The sequence below is a fragment of the Monodelphis domestica genome, chromosome 3, assembly GCF_027887165.1.
Source record: "Monodelphis domestica isolate mMonDom1 chromosome 3, mMonDom1.pri, whole genome shotgun sequence".
Classification (NCBI taxonomy): Eukaryota; Metazoa; Chordata; class Mammalia; order Didelphimorphia; family Didelphidae; genus Monodelphis; species Monodelphis domestica.
Genome location: NC_077229.1, coordinates 192009271 through 192034017, shown reverse-complemented (window position 1 = coordinate 192034017; position 24747 = coordinate 192009271). Strand labels below are relative to the sequence as shown.

Here is a 24747-nt window from a genome sequence, read left to right as displayed (position 1 = left end):
GCATTTCCTCCCTAAAATCTTTTAAAAGAACAAAACATTTTTCAATATTTTTTCCCTCTTTAATAATCACAGTAAAGAAAAACAAACCACACACACAATTCTTTCCCTATCTCTTATTCTTCATTTTAAGCAATGGAATTTCACTAGTTTATTTAAATATATGGACTATATTTTATTTTTATCTTATGAAGCTATAAGATTGATTTTTCCATATTTTTTGTAAAGTGTGTAAGATGTGAAACTATACCTTTTTGACTATGAATTCTGTTGCCATCAAGACTTATCTGAGTAGAGATGGTGAGATCTATGGGTGACAGGGGCTTTAGCTTCTACAATACTATTTATCATTCACCCAAATGCCACAGTGCACAGAGTTCTGTCATTAAATATGCATTCCTAGGAGTGCCTCTGATTTATAACTTTAAAATAATTTTGAGACGGGTACCCTCAGAATTTAATACTAAAATATTAGTGAAGAGCCATAATTACAAAAGGAATAAAGGAACACTTAATCATCCTCAAACAAAATATTCTGATATCTTTCTTAGCACTTTTTACTGTGCAATACACAGAGATTATAATAATCTTCCTACACTTGTAAATTTTACAGTAACTATATCCAAACTCTCTCTCTTTATATATATATATATATATATACACACACACACATATACATGTGTGTATACATATATATATGTATATATGTACATAGAGCTATATGAAAAGTAAGAAGGGACTATGATATCTGTGGTTCTTTCTAGATCTAAATTCTATATATTTAAATCAAGCAACAACTAAATTTTGTAAGAGAGTCACAGTTCTAAGTAGCCTTTAATTTTGGAAGTTAGAGGAGTAGGAGAAGAAGGATGAGATTTATAATTCTATTGTTTCGTTAAATATCAAATAAAGGTTGACAACCTGTAAACCAAGAGAAGATGAGATAAGAAAAGCTGACACACATTACATTCATACTGCCCTACAAGAAAATATGCCCAAAATGCTTAAGACAAATAAAGTAAACATATTTCATGCTTTTCTAATAGTCTCTCTACATTGACATAAACTATAATCACATGAAGTTGCCTTTGAAGTCTTTTACATATGTCTCTTAATCTTCTTAATCACATTAGAGATCCTCTGGCCCATGATGCCCTACCTTTATTTTGTTCACTTCACCATGCAAAAGCTTTATTTCCCTTTGGGTTCTGTGATAGAGACATGAGAGAGGTTTTGCAGGACTTGTTGACCAAGATGCAAAAGCCAGGGTTCCAAAGGAATGTCCCCGGTTGGTGGCAGTTTGAGCTGACAGGGGGAGGGGCAACTCTCTTATAGACCACCAACTCAAAAGCTTCTCCCCTGATCAGCTTCCACTGCTCAGAGCCAGAGACAAAGTCCAAAAGCCCCCCCAGGGTCCTTTCAGCCAGCTTCAAACCTCCAGGGAGAGAGTGAGTGTGTCTCCCTGTCACAGACAAAGAGACCCAAAAGCCAAATCTGCCTCACTAAAGTCTCTCAGTCAGCTACAAACTTCCAGGGAGAGAGAGAGTATGTGTGTCTCCCAGTCAGAGATAAAGTTCAAAAGCCCCTCCCCCGTCAGCTCAAACCACCACCAACTGGGGACATTTCGTTGGAACCCTGGCTTTTGCATCTTGGTCCACAAGTCCTGCAAAACCTCTCTCTCATGTCTCTATCACAATCCCCATATTTCTCTTTGGGTTGACTAGCCATATATGTTTTTCTTTTCTGAGATTAGCCTTTTTCCTATCATTACATTGCTCATTTTGTGTTGAGATAAGTTTTATGCCACTATGGCAATAAAGAACTCCCTGGTATACCTAGAACCAGGTGAATTAAATATCCTTTATGGTTCCCACAAAGCAGAACACTGCCATCAATCTGCTGTATTGAGTGACATGAAGGAATCACAGATGGATAGGAACCTAACTGGTCTATATATTGGGCATATATAGACCATCTTTCCTTTTTTTTTTCCCCATGCCGGCAAAAATCTACAGTCTTCAAAGTGAGGCATATACACACCACCTCCTAAAATGGGGGCAGTGTGCTAAAGATGTAAAATGTGGAAAAAGTATATTAGCAATAAAAAATAGAAAATGTGCCAAAAGGTGGAGAACTACAACAGAGTCTCACAATCTTTCTACTTTTATTAGCTGGGCAATGTTTCCCTTTTAGTGTTTCCTATTTCATGAAAACATCTGTCTCCTAATTCTTCCAAACTTAGCTTCAGGGTACAGACACTATGCTCACTACCACACAGATGTATTTATGTCTATATCAATATACACAGAGTGAGGTAAGATACTTTAGAAAAGGTCACCTTATATAACGTTTTTGGTCATGTAGAGTAGATGGCGTCTCAAGCAACTTGTCCAGGAGCAGTTCTCTTAAGTCTTCAATTCGTGTTTCCACTTCAGCATAATCTATTAAAAGGGAAAAGCTAATGTCAAGAAAATGTGGTTTGAAATATGTTTTTCTGTGTCTTTATAGATGCATTAATCAATTTAATAAAGAAAATTTAATATAGACAGTTTATGAACTATATTGAACTTTTCTTAAGTAAAAAAAAAGTTTAATTTGCTTTTTTAAGGTTAGAATACTTAGAAGCACATGGTTTTCTGAAGAGAGGAATAAGAAATGTGGTTTTACTTTTGTTATAAAGTATATAAGATTGAGGCCAGCCAGTATAAAGGTTTTCTTTGAGAGTGATCATAAATGAAAAGCTTTCTCATTTTTCTCAGAAAAATGGGAAAAATAATATAACCACTTGGCCTGCACACTTCATAGGGTTATGTGGTAAGGATCAGGTAACATATTTAGTAGAACTTTGTAAATTGTAAAGAGTGATAAATATGTTACTAATATTTAGTGACAAATATGAAACCAATCTTTAACTAATCTTTTTGATTTTGCATTCTTGCCACTATACATTGGTGGATGTGAATGATTGCAATTTAAATTCATTTTGAAAATTAAGTACAACTATTAAATGATCAAGATAATATTAAATTATTTCTAGAGCAAAAGAATCAATAATAGAACTCTACTTCCCCCCCTACAATACATATTCCATTCCCTGTCATCCAACTCAAAAAAGCAATTTTTTAATGATGATGCATCTAACACTTTTTACACTTAATGCTATTTCACATAAAATTGTAAAGTAAGGCACACATTAGCTTTACTAATCACTAAAGAGCATCATTTAAGTGATGTCTATCCAGACCTCTGAAAGGTTACGTTCACAATTTCTACATTTATTGCTATTTAAGTAGTTTTGAAATCTCTAGAAAAATAGATCAGACCTTGTAATTAAATAATTATGGCAAAGGAGAGATAAGTTTAGCCCTAGGTAGAAGTAATCATACTCTCTTACCAATGACCCCCCACAAATAGAAACCTGCTTGAAGATTCCCATAATGCTAAAGCTTAATAAAATGCCCTAGTTAGAAACTGCTCAAGTTATTGTTTAAAATAGTTGTTCCAAATTCTAAAGAGAGCATCGAATAAACACATATAACATTCTTTGCACAAGTTAAAACACATGTAATGTTCTTTGTAGAATTTTAAGTTTCCCATTCTTCCTATAAAAGGAAAGCTAAAAATCTAAAAGTAATAAACAAATTCTTACATTTCTTGAAAACTTGCACCTCCGTTTTCCCAAAGAGCGACTTGGCTTTTTCATAGTCATTAATGACTACATCATAATCACCCTTTAAAATAACGTTTTAGAGACTGTCAGTATAGCTCAATAAAAAGAGATCTAATTAAACTTTGGAAAAAATGATAAACAATATGCCTTTAAAGTATATATAAATAGGTTTATAGATGATGTGCATACATGTTACCTTTTGAATATTTCTTTCAATATTTAGAGGAAGGTTGAAGAGAAACTTAAAACGCTGAAGAACATTTAGTGCGTTTCTGGTGGAATCTGCTTTGTCCTTTCGGCCTAAGACTTCTTGAAACAATGTATCAGCAGTGTTACTTGCCCCTATTTTAAAAATAACAAAGACAAAATCTTCTTTTAGTCAAAAGAAAATTGACTCTGTGGAATCAAAATATTGTATATTACTACTGTTTTACATTTTTAAAAGTGTTTTTTTCACAATCAGGTACACTGGGAATACATTACAGTTTACTGAAATATAATTTCAATCTTGACTGCTTGAGCCTTAATGTGGTGAAAGCTCTATACAATTAAAAACCACATTTTCCAAACCTAAGTGCTTAATTTCACTGTGGTGAACTTATAGTTTATTTTATCCAGTACTCTAAATTTTATAGTAAATCTCAGGCTCTTAGGTTACTTGATTAACATAGAATGTATCCTTTTTAGCACATTAGAAAAACTATAACAATTAAATTCCTTGGGTTCAATATTTAGATGTATATGATAAGTGCAACAGAAAAAAAGGGACGTTTGAGGAGGGGATTTATACACGTGTTGCTTAAAATATTTCAAACCAGAAAAAAGAACAAATCAAAAAAATTATTTAGCTTAATACAATTTATGTACTTTTTAAAAAAGGTACTATTTAAAAAACTGATAGCCTTACGTTTTTTCATTTCAATAAATAGTTGAGCACTACATAATTCTTATACTAAATAAATCTCATAACTACGTGAATTACAATAATGAAAGGATTGCTTCATCAGAAATGCTAAGTAAAATTTAATTTATGCAGAAATAGTTCAAAATTTTCACCTTATAAATTATTTTAAATTAGTCACAAGGAAAAAGAGGGAAAAGGTTAAACTGTTTTTGCTTGTTTGATCACTGCCTATCAAAACTTTCTACATTATCTGGTCTAGTGACTATACTTTAAGCAAAGATGAAAAAATTACATCAGTCTCACTGGGTGGCTTGCATGCCATATTCTCTAGTAAACACTGTGGGTGGCCTGATCATGTTAAAAGTTGTCTTTGTAAAACAATTATTTTATCTAAATGATGTTGAAACTCAGTTGAAAATTTAAAGACCTAATATAAAAACTTTGTTTTGTCAAAATAGTCATTTTTACCACATATTCATGTAAAATATTCTGATTTCAATACATATGCATATGTGTATACTATACATGCCATTTTGCCCCACTCTTCAAATCGTATAAAAATGGCTAGACAAATATTTGAAATATGCCTAGAGCTGAAATTTTTTCCCTAAAAGAAAATTATGAAGTGCTTGTTTATTGATTTTTTTCTGATATAAAAACTTATTGAATAGTAGACATATATATGAGCAGCTGTATGGAATAGATTTTCTTTTTTTTTTTTAAGGTTCAAACAATGTCACAAAGGATTTTATTTTTGGCATGATTCAAGAATTCTTTTCAAACAGTAAAAGATCAAAAATACTTTTCTCTCATTACATAGTTATTTTTAAAAGATATTAATTAAGCAGTCAGTTGGCTCATTGGCTTATATTTTAATGCAATAAAAGTGAATGTACAAAAAATATAAATTCTAAATTAACTTCCTAACCCTAAAGTAAGTAAATTAAAAGATTAAAATGTATTGACATAGACAACCATTTTGAAACTACAGGAAACCCCTCCCCCCCAAAAAATGTCAAGGGATAACTTCTGGTCAGAAAACATAAAAAATACAGGAATTTTTTAAAATAACTGTAATGTAGGTAGAATACAAAACTAATTCAATGATCATTGTCCAATTGCCAGTTCAATGAATGTGTATAATGAAAAATGAGTATAGTTTATTAAAAAGAAAACAGAAATTTGTAACACTAAAATTTTGAAAAATAATGCCACGATTTATAAGTGGGATCTAATCTTTAAAAAAAATAAAAGATAGAAACTACTGCCTGAGGAAATGAACATAATTTGGATTTTGTGAGATTTTGTTTTTGAAATACAATAAATATGACAACTTGTTATGTAAGAATTCTAAAGATGCTGTTAGAAAATAAAATATTATCAATAGAGTTTTTTATTTCAACTTCAAAGTGTCAAAAAGTAAATAGGTTGGCATTGTTTTTTTAAAATACACTGTGCTATATAAATGTGGAGAATTAGACTACTATTATCATTGCTTTAGACATCAAAATATGTATTTAAAATAAAAATACATGTATGTTATCATTCCATTATTTTCAGAAATAAATTCCTGTGTGGTAAAATGTTTGGAACCAATTTCAACATTTGCAAATTTAATCTTAGAGCCATGTCATCTATTTCACTATAAATGAAGTATATGTTTAATTCTCCCAAATAAGTAATATGGATGTTTGGTTACATTTTCTATTAATGTAATTGGTTAAAACAAAATTACAAACTCTATTTGCATGTCTTCTTCTTAAACTTTCAGTAGCATTTTCTATATATTATCATTTTATAGAACACATAATTATTTCCAATTCACTGTAGTGTAAAGAAGAAAGATTTAAATATTTAAGCAGTAGAGCATTGCTTCAATAATTTCATAAAATTGATTTCCTAACATAACCACATGTAGTTGAGGTTTTAAGAATAAGGAGGGCAGTTAGCACAAAGGCAGCAATGAGCCTTTCTTTTTCCACTGAGAATTTCAAACAAAAGGGTGTACCAGTGGTATATATGATTACAAGTGTTCATATAAGTTTTAGGGCAGAACATAAACATCTCATTGTCTCATGTAAAAAGAGTGAAAGGTACAGACGTACAGAAAACTAAAAGAAGTTTTAAAATACAGGTACCAACAGTACCTGCTAACCTTTAGGATTCTTTGAATGTGTTTTTTTTTCTTTTTTTAATTTCCAGACCTCAGAAGATGTACTACGGAAGATTCTGCAACAGCAGTGTACTAGCCACCTAAGATAAGAGGATATTATAGTAGATGAATGAAGTATGGGCCTTTGAAATTTAATTCAGCAAACATTTCTTAAGCATCTACTGGGAGAAAGACAGGATGTGGACTGAGAGATATTCAAAGATAAGTTAAAAAGTTATAACTGTTACTCCTTTCAAGGAGTTTAAACCCATTGTTTATGTATGTATATATAAATACAAGCTATAAGTATGGTAGATAATATATGCAAAATTAGGACACATTACACATGTTACATATGCAATATAAGTTTGAAATGTCTATAGAGGAGAGGTCCAGGGAAAAAACATAAAAAATCTGATGTTGGAGAGAAGATTTTCAGTTGGAGGAGATAGAAAAAATCTTTAGAGAAGAGGTGATATTTAGGTTAGGCCACAAAGGGAAGCACCTCAACAGATAAAGGTAGGGAAATCCAAATCCAGCTTTGGGGGCTAGCATGAAAAAAAATACATACATACATACATATATGCACACATACATAAATAATATATATGAACTGAAATGGATAGCATAAGAATGGGAAGCAAAGAACAGTTTATGTTGACTAGAATACAGGTTATATGGCAAGGAGTAATATTAGATAAAGTTGAAAGATGTCAGTTGAACCATATTTTTAAATGTGAAAAAGTAAAACTGTATTTAAATGAATAAGGACAAAGTGGTTATTGACTTTAATTAAGCTCAATATCTGTTAATGTTTTTTTTTTAATCTCCTTAAAGAATGTAAAAACCTCTACCTTTTAAAAATGAAATCCCAATGGTAATTCATACTTGGGGGTGACCTTCATATCTATCTTAAGAATTATCATGTTGTTTTAGTCAAATGATATTAGTTATGACAGGATAGATGGTCATGTGTATAAGGTAATATGCAATTGATAAATTAGTATATGTGGTACACAATCATTTTGAGAGCTGAAAATTTCTTTGGATCTATAAATTTTAAATAACTCAAAGCTTTTCATGAATGTGACTTTCATTTGTAAAAATGATGCAACTAATAACATCATCTGTAAGGCAAACATTTTTTTTTCTTTTGGGGTAATAGATTTACACTAGTCTAATGTATATTTTCACCTGATCTTCATTGTATCAACACCACTGTGAAGCTGTGTTCAGAGCAGAGTCTAGAGCTGTGGAATGGTAAATAGCTGTGAATGGGTCACATTGTGCTCAAAATCATGACTTCATATTCATAAGAAAATAGCAGAAATGACAAATTTATAATACTGATAAGTATTTCTGACAGGAAGTACACTGATAATAAAGCCAGCAGAACTGAGTTTAGAAAATTCCTTCAATTTGTGAAGAAAATTGGAGTTGAGAAAAGAGATGATCTAAGTATTTGACTAACATAGGAGAAGGATATAAAAATTTAGTCTGAAAACAGGACTATTTAAATCATTTAGGGATATATACTTGTCATGGAGATTTTCAGGGTGAAAAAAGCAAGGATGGTATAAGGGATCACTGACAGAACTGGAAAAGAGGTAGATTGAGAAGACACAAAGATAACAAGTAAGGAAAATATGGCTATGTGTACAAATCTAGGAAGTATTCTTTTAATATTTACTCATTATATGAGTGAATCAGACATACTGTTTTATATTCACTGCTCTGGTCAGTGTCTCAGACTATCTTAGCCTTGCAACTTGATCTTAAATCCCATCATTTCTTCAGTAGTTAGACCCTGCAATGAGATCTTTTATCTTCACCCTGTATTTCTCACAACTCCAGTTTATTTTGACAGTAACTCTGAGAGTACCAGCTGCAAAATGATCTCAAGAACTTATAACTGCGGAAGAATAATTCCAGCAATGCAGCTGTCATAAACCATCTAAAATCACCAGCTACATTTGATGAATAACATTAAGGTAAAAGGTGCAGATAAAATATCCATATGTCTACAAGCCCTACCTTTGAGGAAAACCTAGTCATGTGATATTAAAGCTTCTTTTGTTAAACTCTAGTAGGATCACTGAAAACAAGTACTGTACCTTTCTGAAATGACATTTTTATATATCCTAAACCTGTACTCAATGTAAGAATTTAGCACTGCACATTATTTTACCTAAAAGAAAATGAATTTGAAAATAAATCAAACTAAACTTTATTCTTCAAACTACATTTTAGTAGATGGTTTTCATGAAGTTCTGTGGTGGAAGAAAAAAAAATCAACTGTTGGCTTTTCCTCGGGATATTGGTCTTTTTAAATCTAGCTAAGTTTGACTGGAGCCTTGAGACACAGAGTCATTTGCTAGGGTCATACTTTAAGCTTCTTCAGCACAGGGTCACACCTATGTCATGAAGAATGAGAGCAGCTGAAGCTAATCACTTAAAGTAAAAACTGAAGCAATTTAATTTAATGAGGTCCATCACCCAGAGGGAGCTGAGAATGGAGCAGCTAAAATGACTGAAGGAATTGATGAACACAATTTTTCTGATGTCAAAGGAAAATTTTGTAATCAAAGTGTTTAATGTCTGCTTATTTTAGATTGCCACATTTGTAAAGGGCTCCAGATCCTTTTGTTTTCATCATAAAACTGTAAGCCCAGCATTCAGGAATCATGCTGATTAAATATACAGTACTGCAAAGACAGGTAGGTGGTTCAATGGATAGAGAATTGGATATTCTGAGTTATTAGCTAAGTGACCCTGGGTAAATCACTTAACCCTTCTCAACCTCACTTTCCTTATCTGTAAAATAGGAACAATAATTACTTAACCCTTCTCAACCTCACTTTCCTTATCTGTAAAATAGGACCAATAATAGTACTCATCTCCCAGGGTTGCTGTCAGTATGAAATGAGATTAACATTTATAAAGTGGTCTGCAAACTTTAAAGTACTACACAAATACTATTATTACTATTATCTGACCAGCTCCAGATAGGGCTTCAAGTGCCTAAAGCATTTTGTAGCACAGAACAAAAGGAACTGTGACAGATTCCCTGTCAAGAAGTAACAAGGTAGCCAAGTGGATAAAGTGCTGTGTTTGGAGCCAGAAAGGCCTGAGTTCAAATCTACTCTCCAATAATAACTAACCCATGGGCAAGTCACTTAAACCCTGCCTCAATTTCCTCATCTGTAAAAGATGATAAAAGTAACAATCTCCCAGGGTTGTTGTGAGACTCAAATGAAAGAATAATTTTAAAGTACTTAGCATAGTGCTTGGTTCATAATAAATGTTAGCAATTATTATTTTATTTTAGCATCAATAAACTATATTAAAGTTGTTCATAAGTCTAAGTTTTGTAACTCCCCCTCAGATCTAAAATACTCATCATGTACCAATTACGAATCTTAAATGTTCATTATAAACTTTAAAATTTGAAACCTATTTAAAAAAGGATTATCTAGGAAGGGGAAAAAACTGTAGGATTTCTCGTCATTAGGAATAACTAAGTGGTAAGAAAGAGGAAATTGCTAATATGCTTCCCTGATTTAAACAAAGTAGCTAACAGGGGTGGTAAAAACAACAACAGGAATGACAAGAACAACAAAAATGCAGTAATATTATCCAGACTAAAGTTTAACAAACTGAAAAAAATTTGCTAAGAGTTCAAAGGGAAAAAACTCCATTTGAAAAAAAAGTTTCATCCTTGGCTTAAATCAAGGTGGAATAATTCAGCCCTTACATAAATTAAAGAACATACATGTCAGTAAAAATTTTCTAAAAGAATTGTATTTTAATATATACAAAGCCTTGAATACTCAACTGATAAACTATAAATCTGATTATCTGGATTTCCCATCATTATTTTTGGAAATAGAAGCACAAAGAAATCTGACTCATGTTAAAAGAAAAAAAAATTTTTTTATCAATTATAGATAATGATGTATTGAGATTCACATAGTCACGAAATAAAGAAATTAGTCTGAGCAAATTAAACTTTACTTAAACTCTTAAACTAAATTCACATGGTTCCCTAAAAACTTCTCTTCTATACTGACAAATAGGAAGAATGAAGCATTCTATGAATGCTAATTTCCTCTAAGTTTTCTATGCTTGGTTTTCATTACTCTAGTTTTAAAAACTTTGATACATTATTTTGTGGTAGCAACTACTGGAAAGAGAATGAGTATCTAGGGAATACTCGAAAAATAGATATATGAATGTATTGTGTGAATTACTATAGAGTAAGAATGCCAGAGATGAGGAATTGTGAAAATTTTGTTAGGATGTGGAAAAAAAAAAGCAGAACCAACAGAACAAGGTATACACTAAATACAATAAAATAAAGGAAAAGCTCATTAAAAGTTAAATTCTAAGTAACTGTAAAAGTAATGAGAATATCATCTAAGAGAAGAGATAATGAAACATACCTCCCTAACCACCCAAAGCAAAAAGCTGCAGGACTACTAGGAGAGAATATCATTTACATTTAAGGTCTTTATATAACTTTTTTTCTTTAAGAAGCAAGGATTAAATATAAAGAGGGGGAATTTCTCAGTGAAATCATAATGTAAAAGAAAAATGACATTAATAAAGCATCTTTTAAAATGCTACTAGAGATAGCAATCAATTTTCATGAAGAATTTTTTATAATCACATAACATGTAAAGTAATTCAATTATTATAGCTAAAAAAATAGAAAAAACAAGAAAAACCATTTGAAGAATTTTAATTGTCCAGAAACTAAAATTGAAACTCAAATCATTCCAATTAAATAAAGTATCTTTTGGGGTCAGTCAACAATCATTTAGTAAATCCTTACTATGCTCCCAGATACTATGCTAAGCACAATGGAAAACAAAAATACCATTCCTGCCCTCAAGAAGCTCATGCTCTAATTTGTAAAGTAAGATGTATATATAATTATGTACAGAGAAGATATTCTCAGAAAGCAGGTGGTAAAGTGGGCAAGGTTGGAAATATTCAATAATATAATTAGTTATACTAGTGCAGCATCCCCTGTAGAATCACTCCCTCAGTCTCATTACATTTGAAGCACAAGAAAGGATAATGAAAAGGTTCATTATCCAGGACTCACACAGAAGGGGAAAAAATGGGAAACAACTGACAAGGTCTCAATAAGCAGGAAATTAAGGATTCAAATTCAAGAGATAAGAATCTTTAAGCCAATAGGGAAAATTTCATTCTGGGAAAAGAAATTTTAAAATATCCTATTAAAAAAAATCTAAGACCCCAAATGTGATATAAATATGGCATAAATACCAGTTATAAGAAAAAGTACACAACAAATAAATAAAATTCATTCATTCACTGCCCTACCATAACGCCTTTTTTTAAAAATGCAAATAGTTCAGAAGGAAAATATATTAAGATACAAACATCTTAACAGAAATTAAGTTTATGAAAAAGGTTATCCCCAGAGCAGTTTAACAGTTCTAGATACCTAAAAATGAATGAAAAGTCAGGGAGATAGGTAGGGGGACTAAAAATTTCACCTAATTTACAAAAGTACCTAAAGGCTGCTTCTGTATTGACAATACTTTATCATGCTGAAAATTCCAGAGACATGACAGTTTAAAGAGTAGGAGAGAGAAAAAAATTGAGTGAGAAGTGTCAAGTCCCAGATTAAAAATTTGGGATATCTTATTTCAGGCAAAATTGACTTTGAACTTGTGACTATTTATCTAAACCTTTCATCTCCTATGCAGGATATATGTAGATGAGGTATTGAATGTAGTGATATAAAAGATGAAAATTTTGAGGAAAATGGACACATGAATATCTTTTCATTGGATCCAAAATAATGGGACTATTTACTTCAACTATTTTTTTCATGAAACCTGCTTTTACTTTTTTGAAAAATGCTGTTTCCCCACACTACCTCCAAATTATGGTCCATCATGAAATGATTCCAAAAGCTAATTATACACTTTAGAAGCATTTAAATTAATTTTTCTTCATTATATCAAAAATTTGCTAAAATATGCACTAAAATACAATTTAAGTGTTTCCTACTATGAAACAAAGTCAAAGAAATATATTAAAATTTGTTACAAAGTACATAGTTTCTGGTAGAAGAACAACACTTACTATTCAGAACATTCTCTAGTTTTTGCGTCATGGATCCCTCTACTTTTTCCGTTCCATCCGCTTCCAATTTTTGATGGATAGCTAGAATAAATGTCGAGTTAAAATGCTGGCCATTTTAATGGGCAAGAACATATTATATCAAAATGACATCTTTAAACAGTTTTTTTTTAAAGATCATATTATTTTCATTGCCAGACAGAAGTAACACAAACATGCAACAGTTTGCAAAGCAACCAGCGTATACAGTCAAAGCTATTCATAGTTTAGTTCTATTAAAATAACACATGATATACACATTTAATCATCCACTCTGCAAGGTTAAGCAGTAAAAACAATCGACTTAAAAAAGGAAAGGAAAAAATGTAGAAATTATAACAGACAGCTTGGCACCCTGGATTCTGTTACTATAACCATACATTGGCAGGAGATGTGACTATCTGGAAGTCACTCTGTAAATCTTCTATTTGCCCATATGCAAAATACAAATATCACCAACCTCAATGGTGAACTGAAAGAAATTTACCTTTGGAAATAGAATAGAGACAGAGAATAGACAACATTTCCTAGATTGTCACCTCCTCTGCAACTTGGAGTCCTTAAAGAGTTGCCTAAAGCACTGAGAAGTTAAGTGACTTGCCCAAGAGCACAACAATCATTTAGAAAATCCTTACTATGCTCCCAGATACTATGCTAAGCACAATGGAAAACAAAAATACTATCCCTGCCCTCAAGAGCAATAGGTGACAGAAGCAGGATTTAAAATCAGGTCATCCTAATTCCAAGAAAAATTTTGTATCTACTAAGACAAGGTGGGATGAAATATGGCACAATGAACACTCTGCCATAATGGAAAGAAAAAAGAAACCAGGGAATCAGGAAAATCTGGGTCTAAGCCCTTAGCTCTGATAGATAACAATTATATGAACTTGGGTAAGTCATTTAATGTTAGGGCTGAAGGTAACATTCTAAGATTATTAATTCTACATAAGTAATCTATTTTGGTAAAAGGTATATCTTTCTTGGAAGGTCCTTTTGGTGATGAAATCAACAGATCCAGGCTTACCTCCTGCCCTCAAGTGCTATTATCTTTACTTTTAAAAATATTCCCAATAAATGTAGAAATTGTTTCAGTTAAATTCAATTAAACATTTATTAAGTGCTTGCTATATTTAAGTAAATCTTGTCAGAATCCTCAGTAAACACACACACACATACACACACACACATTGATACACACACATACTCCAATACAAATCTGTGAAGGTAGTATATTCATTAAGGGTTTTTTAAATTACTAATTTATACATATTCTAGTGTCCATAAAATTTTTTGAAAGAGTATTCAAGTAATCTAAAACTATTAAGTACCTCCCAACATTTTCTGGCTTATAAATTTTAAAATCTTATATTCAAAATCAGATATGACTTGAAATTCAAGATAAAATGACAAAGGAAAGGGAAGAACTCCCTTTTTTCTTATCCTTTTTAAAAACTCAATTTAATCCCCATTCAATTTATATTTATTCTCATCAACAATCATAATACAGTTTAAATTCATGTCTATAATATGTAATTTATGACTATTTTGTGCCATCCTGGATGAACGGTGCAGTATAGAGATGAAAAACTGGGCTCCAATTTTTACTCTGATACTATTAGAATCACACGGGGGAAAGTCATTAACCTTTCTGTAATTGGTTTTAGGTTATATAGAGATAAAAGGAAAACCTAGAATCTAGATGTCCTTATTCCCAAATTCCAGTGCTCTTTTCACAACATAAATACAGTAGCTATGATTAGGTATTTCTTTCTTCTTCTTCTTCTTCTTTAAAAACACAAATAAACAAAAGCCCTTACCTTCTGTCTTGCAATCAATATACCATATATTGGTTCTAAGGCAGAAGAGTAGTAAGGGCTAGGCAATGGGGGTTAAGTGACTTGCCCAGGGTCATACAAGGAGGAAGTGTCTGATGCCAGATTTGAACCTATGACCTCTCATCTCTAGGCCTGGCTCTCAATCCACTGAGCTACCCAGATGCCCCTTAGGTATTTATTTCTATAAAAAAAAAATTCTGAAGAAGAGAGGCCAAGGCAAAATAATTTCCAAGATGAAAGACAAGCAAATATTAGTAATAACATTTCCACATGGGGATTAAAAATATTTTATTTTGAAAAATGAATACTTTTTTTTAATTAAAAAAATTAAAACTGTATAAAAAAACTGGAACCCATATTGTTTTATTGTGAGAAGAGCAATATATTACAGTAAAATGTTAAAAGTCAAGACTGGCAAAACATGTGTTATTCACCTGTTCCATGGATCCAAAATTACTGACTTTGGTAACCACTCTTTTAAATTCTAAACAGTTGTTTAAATAAAAAGTTATTAAAATGCTCAAATTTAGGCCAATAGCTGAAAAAAGTACAAAATTATTTTAATAGGTAGGAGCATATAGTCAATATTTACTATTGGAATGTTAAACCTTGTCTCTCAAGGGCCAGTCTCAGTAAATTTGGAGAGGTTCAAATCACCAGGTTAGACTAAGTATGTCTTAGACTTAGTCTAAGTCTTAGAATGGTTGCATTCTACATCTGTTTAGTAAGTATTCAGGGTAAAAAGGTCATAAATTATTTAAATTACTGAGTAATTTGAGCTTTGGCTAGAGAGTGCTGGATTTAAAGTCAGAAAACCTAGGTCAAAATCCTAATATTCAGGGGTAATTTTCTATTTTTTTTTTAGACCTGTGAAATAAAATTAACAATAACAAAGGGTATAGGAAGAATATTTTTTCTTGGGGACACTACAATGTATTTATTCATTTCAGTATTACAAGGGAAGTTACATTCAATGATGATCTCTAATACCTTAATGAGATTTAAATGGTTACTTATCCATTCGATTATTTTCCAGGGTTGGGGAGGTATTTTTTTTTCCTTGAAGAATTCAAAGGAAACAACTGTCTTTATGTAGTCTAGATGGATAGATAATAGATAAGTAATTATACAGAGATTAATATAGATTATATAATCTACAAATAGATTATGTATTTATATATAATCACTCTTGGTGATCAAAGATTTATTTTTATCAATAGACTATAAATTACTTGGGAGCAGGGACTGTTTCATGTCTTTGTATCCCAAGTGCCTAACATAGTGTCTGGCACATAGCTGATATTTACTGAATGAATAACTAGTCTGCTGGTGCGAAATCGTTCACTCAGATGATGTTTGCTATTACAAAAAAATGTTAGGTATTTAGTGTACTCATGTTATTTTAAACAATTTAAATATGGTCCTTAAGATTTATATTTAAATATTAATATTTAATATTAATTATAAATGTTATGTTACATCATGTGATATCTTAAAAACAAATATATTTACAAATAAATATGTGAACACAAATAATATATTAGAAAGATTAATTAAATGTATACTTCATAATGAATTTAAATATTTGGTCTTAATGAAACTAATAACATACAAGAATGAAATTACCTTACTAACAAAATGTAGGCAAAATGGTTTAAACTTGTGAAAGGTTTAGAGAAATTATTATATAGGTTGCAGCTATAGTGGTTAGAACAACATCAGATGAAGTCTTAAAGCAACTAAGCTTAGGACAAAAGGTTTTCATGTTTTCCCTTGTTCCCTCAACACCCCAAAGCATAAAGTAGCCCAAAGCTCTGAACTGTCTCATTATCAGATTTCTCTAAGATCAATTGGTAGGAAAGAATTACTTAAGACTTTGATATAAATGTAATCTACACACTTGCTATGAATTCAAAATGGAATCTTAATAGATTGATATTAATACAAAAGGGAAAAGAAAATAATAGACAACTGGCAAGTAAGTATGATCAATGTCAGATCAATAGCTAATTAAAAAATGAAAGTGACTTAGAAAACTGAATAAGGCAATAATAATATCATAACAGAACACGTACCCATTAATCTCAAATTACTTCAATTTTTTAAAAGTAAAACAATTGTAATAAAATCTTAATATATCTTGCTTATCAATAAAAAAATCAAACATAGGATTGAATAGGTACAAAATAACATCAATGCAGAGTTCTCTATTGTCATTTCTATAAATGCCAATGGATTTTATTTGCTTTGTTTTTAATTCTCATTTAGAAAAGAGCACTTGTTATCTACATAAATCCTCTTTTGAGAATGCTCTATGTCGTTTGTCAATGGTAGTAATATGTTACATTTCTACAATAAAATAAGCATTAGTCCTGCCTGGGATGCTATTTTGTAGGCAGATCTTGGAAGTATGAGAAGTCCTAGGCAAATTTACTGACAGACAAGACTCACTGATCAAGAGTTCATGCTGAGGTGAATCTAGGACCTGGGGCTCTGTTTACAATTTGCTTCTGTTGACAAAGCAAATTCCCCCTCAACCATATCCACACTACCACACTATCCGTCAAACTGTAAGCCAAGAATAAGGAGAAAGAAGACACAGGGATTTGATAAAAGCAATCTTATTTTCCAAGAAATTAAACCAAACTAAATGTCTGCCTCAGTTGGCCTTTTGTTTTACTGGTAACCACTTTCTAAATTGTATAATGCAAAAAAAATAACAACAAATAGTTAAAATAAGCATGATTTGTTTTTACTATATGAAAAAAAATATTTTAAAATGTGAAATTTGGCCAAAATCTACATTTAGAAATATAATTAATTATGAAAGCAATTCATAAAAATGTTTAAAAAGTAAAGTTGTTGAAAAGTTGCAAGCCTCATCTAATTAATATAACTGACTTGCAATGTGTTTTAGACAATTTATTCTACTTTGAAATGGAGTTGATATCAAATCAGTCTGCTAACAAGAATATACTAAGCACTTAATATATACCAAGCACTTTGTAATTTACAGGAGGCAAGTAAACTGCATGAAAACTAAGAGAGATATTTCTTAATAGAATGATACACAGATATATACTCTTGGCTCTGTTTCACTGAAGACATTTACCAAGTGTTTAGAGGAAAACACAGATGATATAAACTTATGAGATCTTCAGATAACAAAGCAAGAAGGAAAGATGAGTCATATAATGGATTTACTTTGAATGGGACAACCATTGACAACTATCAGTCCAAAATTCATTAAGCCTTTACTATATTCAAGGCAGCACAACAGATATAGTGCCAGCCCTGGAGTGAGGAAGATTTGAATTCTGGCCTAGTATGTGACCCTGGGAAGTCACTTGATCCCATTTGTCTCAGTTTTCTCATCTGAAGAAAAAGAAATCAGAGAAGGAAATGTAAAACCACCCAAGTATCTCTGCCAAGAAAACTCCAAGTGGAGTTATGGAGAATCAGACACAAATGAAATGACTGAATAGCAACATTGTGTAAGGCACTGCATTAGACAAAGGGTGAACAAGATAAAAAGCAACATAGCCCCTGTTTAAGGAATACAGAATATATTGAGGGAATGTGGTGCATTCACATTGGAAAACAAGAGGGTTCCAAAATGTCTGACTGGATAAAATAATATAATCTATTAAGATAGGGATAAATGTAAAAGTTTTCTACACGGATTCAAAAATAATCACCAGCAGATGTACAGTATATAGTATACTTGGTTAGACAAATAATTTGGTGAAAAAGATCACGTGGTAGTAGTAGTACTACTACATAGTGTGCCACAATGAGGCATTTATAATTCCATTGCAGTTTTTTGTATATTTGACTTATAACCTTTACTAGACTTTGAGTCCCTTGAGAGCAGAGACTGTTTTCTTTCATTGTTGGATCTTTAACAGTTCATCGAATATAGCAGGCATTTAAGTAATGTTTGTTGAATTAAATAGACAAGCAACTTATTACTATCCTCTCCTGATTGTCATTAAGTAGGTTGGTGGTTTTGGTCAGTCGCCTTACTTTTCTGGGCCTCAGTTTTCTCATCTGTAAAATGAGGATGCTGAACTACATGAATTATAAAGTTCATTCCTATTCTAAGATTAGATGATTCTGTAATTCTTTTTATATTTGGAACTGGTGATTCTGTCCTGAAAATAGGAGCCAAAAAAAGCTTGTGAATCTTTGTCTATAAAAACTGCTTTCGGAGGCAGCTGGGTAGCTCAGTGGATTGAGAGCCAGGCCTAGAGATGGGAGGTCCTAGGTTCAAATGTGGCCTCAGACACTTTCCAGCTGTGTGACCCTGGACAACTCACTTAACTCCCATTGCCTAGCTCTTACCACTTTTCTGCCTTGGAGCCAATACAAATTGGCTCCAAGATAGAAGGTAAGGGTTTAAAAAAAAAAAACTGCTTTCTGGAAAAAAAATAATTCAATACAAAGTTAGATAACAATTCAATGGATGTATCCTCAAAATTGAGCTCATTTCTAGTCATAATTGTATATAATGTACACCCATAATGCAAAGATAAGTTTATGATAGCTCAACATGCTTTCCCTCCAATCATTTGGCATTAGCTAAAAGGAAGCAAAAAACTTATTTTGGCCCAAGGAAATTCAATTCTATTCACTTTGCTATAGATCAACGGTTCTCAACCTCTCAATTTGTAGCAATGAGAATACATAATGCATATCAAGTATTTACATTCCGAATCACAACTGTAGCAAAATTACAGTTTTGAAGTAGCCACCAAAATAATTTTTTGGTTTGGGGTCACTGCAACATGAGGAACTGTATTGCGGGGTCACGGCATTAGAAAGGTTGAGAACCACTGCTATAGATGAATAAGGTACATCCTCGAAAAGATTCATAAAAGTATCAGGCTATAACTCGAGGCTCTTGGGATTCATTTTACTTCCCTAGCATTATAATTTTTTTTTAAACTGCTAACTGACTGTATATTTTATGTCAGCATCAAGAACTTCTTTCTCCTTCAGTATTCTTCCTATTCATTTAGTTATATTGGAACAAAAGTATACATCTTTCCCCTCTTTTGATTATTGTCACAGGGTCTCTAAAGCCCTGCCTATTCTTCTTTCAGCAACTTATCATTTTTATATTCAATGACAGTGGCGCCAAATATGTTGACAGAACTTTTAAAAAAACCTGAATGCCAAACATAAGTATAGTTGTGATTACAACATGCCTTAAAGGAAAATACACAATATTTTATCCAGAAAAAATAGACTAAGTTGAGTAAAGCTTTTTGAATTTCATAAAAATTGAATGAGGAATCAGAATATAGCAGCTATCAAATCTAAAGTTATATATCCTTGGATGATTATAAGAGATTAATTTCTAACAATTTACATACTATAATATACTCCAACTATACAAATATTAGCTTTTCCCCTGATAGTTGGGGAAACAATTGCACTAAAAGTAAAAAAATTATACTCTATAATCATTTTAACCAAAGGTCTCTAAAAAAAGGCAATTAAAAATTATTTAACAAGGACAGGAGAAAATTATAGTTTTAAAAACTATTTTTCTGTTAAAAGAGAAATGTGCCAGTTTTTATAAAAACCAAATAAATATATCAATGACTACTTTTTTTTAACAACGCCAAGCACAAAACAAGATATATATTATATATATATATATATATATATATATATATATATATATATATATATATATATATATATATATATATGTTTCAGAAACAAAGTAAAATTCAACATTTACTTTTGTGAGGTGCTAATCATTGGGTCATTCCTTTCATTACTGCTTGAAAAATTACAAAGAAAGATTAAGGCAAGCTGCAAAGGCACTAAGTCTTCCCTATGGCATGCATTCATAGTATAAAAGTGCCTTTGGTCACATTGTTTTTTTGCTCTGTTAAAAGGCAAATGGAACCACTCTAGGAAAGGTTGCAAAATAGGTCATTTGCCTTTGTATCTTCAACCTTCTCCATCTTGATATTTAATACTCCATCTCTCAACCCACAATAATAGGAATGTTTCCTGGCTTAACTCGCAGTAAACTAGAATGGGCAATATAGCATAGCAATTTTTTGAAGAGGTCCTGAAGTTGTAGCTAAATGTCTTTGTTACCAGGTAACAGGGTATTCCAAGGAGAGAAGAGAATCAAATTGCTGTTATTTCTGTTTCTAATTTACCTATTTCTTCTCAAAATTTTAATAACTCCTCTTTTATGCTTATTTTTTATTTATTTGCTAGTTTTCTAATTTTTAAGAGTATAACTAATTCACTTTAAGTTTATTAATCCTTTTTTTTCTAATTTGTTAATGCATGATTGGAAGGGTAGGATTTTCCCTGACTCCTGCTTCAACTGCATCACAGAAAATTTGGCATGCTGTTTCATCATTATTGTTTTCTTTTAGACTTATTGTTTCTATGATGTATTCTTTGCCTTACTTAATTTAGGATTTCAATAAGTCTCCATTTTGATACATATTTTTTGTTTGTGGTTACTGAACCAATTTCTGTTTCCATTGCATCACTGTTTGTAAGGGGTACATTAAATATTTCTATCTTTTTACATTTTACATTTCTATCATTTACATTACAGTGCCACATAAAGCAAAGAAATATGTACATTCTTTTCCTGTCCCATTTAAAACATGTCATAAAGTTTTTACTTCTAGTTTCTCTGAAAAATGTGTTTGATTCTACATTTTCCCTTTTGTTTCCCGTTCTGCTGGACTTATCCAAAACTGAGAAAGGGATACTGAAGTCTCATGTCACTACTGTTACTATCTATCTCTTCTTGAAACTGACATGCTTATATATTTGGATTCTAAGACATTTGGAATGAGTGTATTACTGATGCTGGTTTGTTGTTTATCATTTCTTTCAGCTTAATTTAATTTCCTTGTTTATCACCATCCCTCTTTTATGTTTTTGCTTTGTCTGATAACTATGAAGATTAAATTTCACTCTCCCCTGATTGTGAAAATGAAAATAATTAATAATTAACCCCGATTATTAAGATTAAATTGTAACCCCTGTCTTTTTAATTTTAATCACTAAAAGTATAAACACCTTACTTAAATGTTGAGTAGGAAGATCTGCCCATTTTTAGATTTAATCACCAAAGGTGTAAACACCCCATTCACAGTTGAGTGGGGGAGGTCTGTGACCCATGTGTGCAATAGTGGGTGACAAATCAGAATCGACTGACTGCCTCCTTTGCAGTCCTAAAGCAGGGCTTCAACTGTGATTGGTAGACATAGAATTAGGGGAAAGCACAGGAAGTGATGCAAGAGAAAGTGTCTTTAAAAGGGAGTGACAACTTCCTGAGTGGAGTTCTACTAGCAGTTTTTCATTCTTTAAAGTAGAGGTTGGTGAAAAATGTGCTGACTGTGCCTGAGACCCTGTTTCCTGGTGAGGCTGTTCTAAAATCTCTTCCTTTGAACTGACACATGGTGAGTGAAAAAGCTGACTCTTAACTGCTAGATTTTTCTGAAGAGACTTCTCCAGGTCCTTGGCTTTGCCAAGGCCTAAGGACTAACTCTCCCTGCCCGGGGCTGAGATTAAATTACTTAGTTCTTAAGCTAGATACCTTACCCTGTCCTCTCTTTGATTTCCTTACTTCACTCTTTCTACATTTTGGTAAGTAAATTGTTAATAAATCTCTTTGGAATAAATTAAATTCCTGGCAACCATACTCTTAAATAATACAGACCAACCCTTTTAAAATAACCTCTTTTTCCCACTTACATAACATGATGGCAACTGATGTATAGTAAGTTTGTTTTTCCATCCTCCAAGATTTATTTTAGGTTTTTTTTTTTTTAATGCATTTCTTATGAACAAGAGATTGTAATATTTTGTTTCCTTACCTAATGTCACTTTGAAAAAATTGGATTATTTAATCCACTCACATGTAAAATTATAAATTAGGCTTATATTTTCCTCTATCTCTAAAATTGTTTTTTATTCATAGTATGACTTTTCCCACTCTTTTGTTATAAACCCAGTATTAGGGTTTTTCTCAGTTATTTTAATCTTTAAGGTGGCCCTGTTCTCACTGACTCTCTTTCTCTTACCTTTGATCCTCTTGTCTTATTTGTTACCCCTTTCCCTTTAGGGCTTCATTAGCTCCTTTTTCTGTCCTGCTTTTTTCTTATATATTTCTTCTTCCCAGACAAGTAGATTCCACCTTTCCATCCTTTCTCCTCCAGCTAGTTCTATTCATTAGTTTTTAAATTTTTGTTTTTTTATGCCCCTTTCCAAAAAGGATTTATCTTAATTCTTTATTATCCATTTCCTCTTTCTATTTATTCTAGACTCTCATTCTCTGACTCATGACCCCTATGATTATCTGGTTTCTCTCTTTTGACTGTATTCTTCATGCAGTCAAAACTTCCATGGTATCTATTCTAGGCTTCCTATTATATGGTTATGCCAGTCTTTTAGAGTCTGTCCCTTTCTATCATTGTCAATTATGATACGCCAAGGAGGAACTCCTTCCCTGTCACATCTCTCATTATACAACCCACTATAGATCTATACCTTCCCTTGTTGATCTTTCTTTCTACATATGTCTTTGCATTTCCATTCTTCCAGATGCCAGTTGATACCAGGGGTTCTAACTCCTTCTACCCCCAAACAAGTATACTTTTGTACACTTAAATTCTCTAGGCCTCTTTCAGTGTAAAGTCGTTATTTTTCTTCATTGACCAATCTCTCTTCACGCAAAGAAGCAGTGAAGTCTCCTCTGATCTCCAAAGTAAAGCCTCCAAACAATACATTCTCCTTCCTTACCTGTTTACTAGTAGGTTCTTTTCTAAATCCACAAAGTTCCCCTTCTCTTTTCTGCTAGTCCTTGATTTGATCCCAGAGCATCACATACCTTTCTCTATCTCTTTGTTTTCTTGAAGCTCCTTCTATGTACCCTCCTATATTGAAATGTAGTCCCATAAAAAAAGCAAGATTCACCTGTAGGCAGTGTTGCCAGTCTGCTATTTTTCTCCTCACTCCTCCCTCTAACAGATTTCCTTCTTCATCTTTGTCTCCTTGAATGCATTCAGAAAGAAGTCTCTTCCTGATTTCTTTGCTGTCACTGATGCTATTGCTGTCTTGCCTAATGTATTTATTAATTTTTCCTTTACTTCTGTTGTTTGGGGTGTTCAAGAAGCAAATAATCTCTTAATTCTTTTCTTTCTAAAAAGATTTCAAACACTTTTATTATTGGATATACAACTTTTGCCCTGTATGGTTAAGCTCAGATTTGCTGGATATGTCATTGTGGAATGCATTCTGAGCTCTGTTGCTCTTCAGAAAACATTGTTCCATTCCTTCTTCCTTCTTTGTAATGGGTAAAGAATTTTGTGTCATTTGAATGTATTTTCCTTTGTATTTGAAGGTCTTTATTCTGATGGCTTATAGAATTTGTTGTTTCATAACTGATTTGTTAATTTTAACCAATGTATCTGGGATTTTGATGTCTTGGGTTTTTTTGTTTGTTTGTTTGTTTGTTTAGTTTAGTTTAGTTTAAAAAAGGCAATCTGTGAATTCTTTCACCGGATTTCATTTTCTATGTTCATAAGTTCTGTACAATTCTTTATGTTACTTCCTGCATTATAATGCATAATACCATAGTATTAACTTTTGTTGTTTTGTTGTGTCCTTCTGGGAGACCTTAGAGTGTCTACATATCCTATCCTTGAAATAGGTATGTTTTGCTTATAGTGAGCATATTTTCTTTTAAAGCCTTTGGTTTTTTTTTTCTTCTCTTATAGGCTGTCACTTCTCTTTTTTTTTTTTTGTATTCCCAATCTATTGTTCTCCTCTCTTTGGGGAGATTTGCCAATCCCAATTTTTCTAGAAACTCTGCTCATTATTTTTGCTGCTTAATGAATAAATTCTGTTCTCAAAACCACTAAGGAATAAGGGTATTGTGGCTCTATGTTCTCAAATTCCAGAGTGTTCTCTGCCTCATCAATTGTTGGATCATTTCCTTTTGCTTTGAGGTATTTATTAGTAGATCTGGAAA

General features: G+C 32.0%; 1 protein-coding gene across 7 annotated transcripts in view; it reads right to left on the bottom strand.

The window, feature by feature from the left end:
- EXOC2 (exocyst complex component 2) overlaps nt 1-24747 on the bottom strand; it is a 258548-nt gene that overhangs the window by 151151 nt on the left and 82650 nt on the right. For 6 of the 7 annotated variants that reach the window (XM_007488046.3, XM_016431808.2, XM_056823360.1 and 3 more), the window contains exons 7-10: nt 12847-12927; nt 3864-4009; nt 3647-3728; nt 2336-2438 (exon numbers count right to left, since the gene is read on the bottom strand). In XM_007488046.3, coding sequence (XP_007488108.1) covers nt 2336-2438; nt 3647-3728; nt 3864-4009; nt 12847-12927 — 412 coding nt within the window. The remainder of the gene's footprint in view (nt 1-2335; nt 2439-3646; nt 3729-3863; nt 4010-12846; nt 12928-24747) is intronic. The other variant, XM_007488048.3, reaches the window with a different exon arrangement.